The sequence below is a fragment of the Lactuca serriola genome, chromosome 6, assembly GCF_051521515.1.
Source record: "Lactuca serriola cultivar US96UC23 chromosome 6, Lser_US96UC23_V15, whole genome shotgun sequence".
Taxonomy (NCBI): domain Eukaryota; kingdom Viridiplantae; phylum Streptophyta; class Magnoliopsida; order Asterales; family Asteraceae; genus Lactuca; species Lactuca serriola.
In genome coordinates, this window is record NC_136413.1 from 37,109,794 (window position 1) to 37,112,595 (window position 2,802).

Here is a 2,802-nt window from a genome sequence, read left to right on the forward strand (position 1 = left end):
GATCAAAAATACTGAAATTATCCTCTCCAAACATCGTAATTCAAGCGTGCAAAATAAGAATTAAATGAATACATACTCTAATATTAGTAATGACATATGCTTTTTTAGTGGAGTGGTGGAACGATGATGCAGCTTTGGTCGTGGATAAAGATAACAACGATTAGAGTTAGGGTTTAGGAGAAGCAATGAGAGAGAGAGAGAGACTATAATGTGATTAATTTGACTATGAAACAATGAAATCAATACATAACGTTTGAAAATACTCTTCCGAAACATCGTAAAACATCGTAACCTAGACATGCAAGATAAAAATGAGATGAATGCATGCTCTAATATTAGTAATATCATATGATTTTTAGAAGAGGTTAAACGATGATGCAGCTTCGCCCATGGCCGAAGACGATGACGACTAGAGTTAGGATTTAGGAGAAGCAATAAGATAGGAAGAGAAGGAGAACGAGAGCGAGAACGGGAATGAGAGGGATCGAAAATCTATAATGAGATTAATTTGGCTATGACAAGAGGATAATTTTTATTTTTATTTTTCATGAATTAGTATTCTTAATTCCAATATATAGAAAATTTATAAAAGATCATGTTACCGTATAAATACTATGAATAACCTTTTAGTAATTATAAATGATTAAATGTAAACAAAATAAAATAAACTTAACTAAGACTATTAGGTGTGTGCAACATGTTATTACATGTTATCACATCCAAAAGGTGTCATGTCAGCATCCTACTCATACATGGGTGTTATAACACCCAAGGTGGAAATGAGCAACATCTAATAACATGTGATAACACCAATTATTTTCTATTTTTTTTTATGTTTTCTTTTTATATTTCGAATTTGTTATTTATTTATTTATTTATATTTGAAAAGTAAAAATAAAATTTTAATAAAATGTAAATTAAAAACAACATTAAAAAAATTACAACAAAACACAAAAACATTTAAAAACCTAAAAAGCAAAAAAAAATGATAAACCTACATTTTTTGGCATAAAACTATTCATCTTCATATTCGTGACTAACATAAATGTAATCTGCCAAGTCTTCACGGAGTTGTTTGTGTTTTCGCTGATATTGAATATCAACCACTCTATGTAAATATTCCGATGTCCCTGGTTGAAATTGCACATGTCTTGGCTCCGTAGGCGAATACGTTGCAATATTGCGTCCTTTATCTTCGACAACCATGTTATGCATTATGATACATGCATACATGATATATCGTAGAGTATCTAACTCATAAGGTCTCGCCGCATGTTCAACTATGTGCCATTTTGATTTCAAAACCCCAAAAGCACGTTCAACGTCCTTACGTGCTCCTTCTTGTCGATTCTTGAAATATTTTTCCCTTGGATCTATTGGGTGTCGAAACGCCTTCACAAACGTGGAATATTGTGGATATATTCCGTCTGTAAGGTAATACCCAAACTTATATTCATTTCCATTCGCTATGAAAGGAGCATCCGTGGCTTTTCCTAACAAAAGATCGTCAAATATTGGTGATTGATCGAGAACGTTGACGTCGTTGTTAGAACCCGCAACCCCGAAAAAAGCATGCAAAATCCATAAATCTTGTGAAGCAACAACCTCTAATACCAACGAATGCGCTCCATGATGACCGCTCGAATATTGGCCTTTCTACGCCACATGGCAATTTCTCCATTTCCAGTGTGTGCAGTCAATGCTCCCAAGCATACTCGGAAAACCATGTATTTCTTCTTGTGCTGCATATGGTTGTTGAATATCATGCAACGAAGGTTTGCGCAAGTATTGGTCACCGAAGGTTTCGACAACACCTCTTGCCAATAAATACAAACTTTCTCGTGCGGTCCTCTCAGACATTCTCATATAATCGTCAACAGAATCGGGCGACTCCCCCATTGTCATAAGTTTAATTGCAACATCACATTTTTGCAACCCTGTGAAACCTCGTTTGCCTCTAGTATCATATCTCATTTGGAAAAATTCATACCTAAATAAATATTAAACATGTAAAAATTGTATTTATTTTATCTAAAAGTGACATTTTATAAATTATAAAAGTTGAAACAAACGATAGCTAAATAAATATTAAACATGTAATTATAAAAATTGTATTTATTTTATCTAAAAGTGACATTTTGTAAATTATAAAAGTTAAATCAAACGATACCTTGCTTCCATAGCGTTGGCTATCCTTTCAAAGACATTTTTTCGCAAACGAAATCTTCTTTTGAAATCGTTTGGCTGGTAGACACAATTTTCCGCAAAGTAATCGTTAACTAGCCGTCTATGCCCTTCCTCACAATCTCTATTAAACGCCGCACGTGTGAGTAGTGGAGCTGGATCTGGCTGTACCAGACTGTCTGTATAATATCGGTACATCATACTCACGAACAAAACGTCTTCGTCGTTATCATCGTTGTACGGATGGGCCAGATCAAATTGATTCATATTTTGGTTTTGAAATATTGAAAGAAATATGTAGAGAAGTATGTGTTTTATATGTAAAAATAATAAAGGTTATGTTATAGTATATATAAAACTTGTTTTTTTATGTTACCGTTTGTTTCAAACGGTCAAAATTATAGTCGTTGAAGCAAAAACCCAAGAAATAACGTACGCTGCCTCCCGTTATGGCCATCATGCGTAATACCATAACACCTAATAACGGCTAGGGGGCGGTGCTCCTCCTGTTATGACGTCGTTATTAGGTGTCATGTCACTAATGATGGGAATCCCTGTTGCCCACACTCGTCTGTCTAAACAAAAAAAAAAAGATGAATTAAATATTATTTTATATTT

General features: G+C 33.9%; 1 protein-coding gene across 1 annotated transcript; it reads right to left on the reverse strand.

The window, feature by feature from the left end:
• Positions 1-1,014: 1,014 nt before the first annotated feature.
• Positions 1,015-2,451, reverse strand: LOC145059655 (uncharacterized). Its single transcript, XM_079007468.1, has 3 exons — positions 2,171-2,451; positions 1,716-1,990; positions 1,015-1,607 (listed from the first exon to the last, which is right to left on the reverse strand). The coding sequence occupies exons 1-3, from the start codon at positions 2,449-2,451 to the stop codon at positions 1,015-1,017; spliced, it is 1,149 nt and encodes a 382-aa protein (XP_078863594.1).
• Between the last annotated feature and the right edge of the window lie 351 nt (positions 2,452-2,802).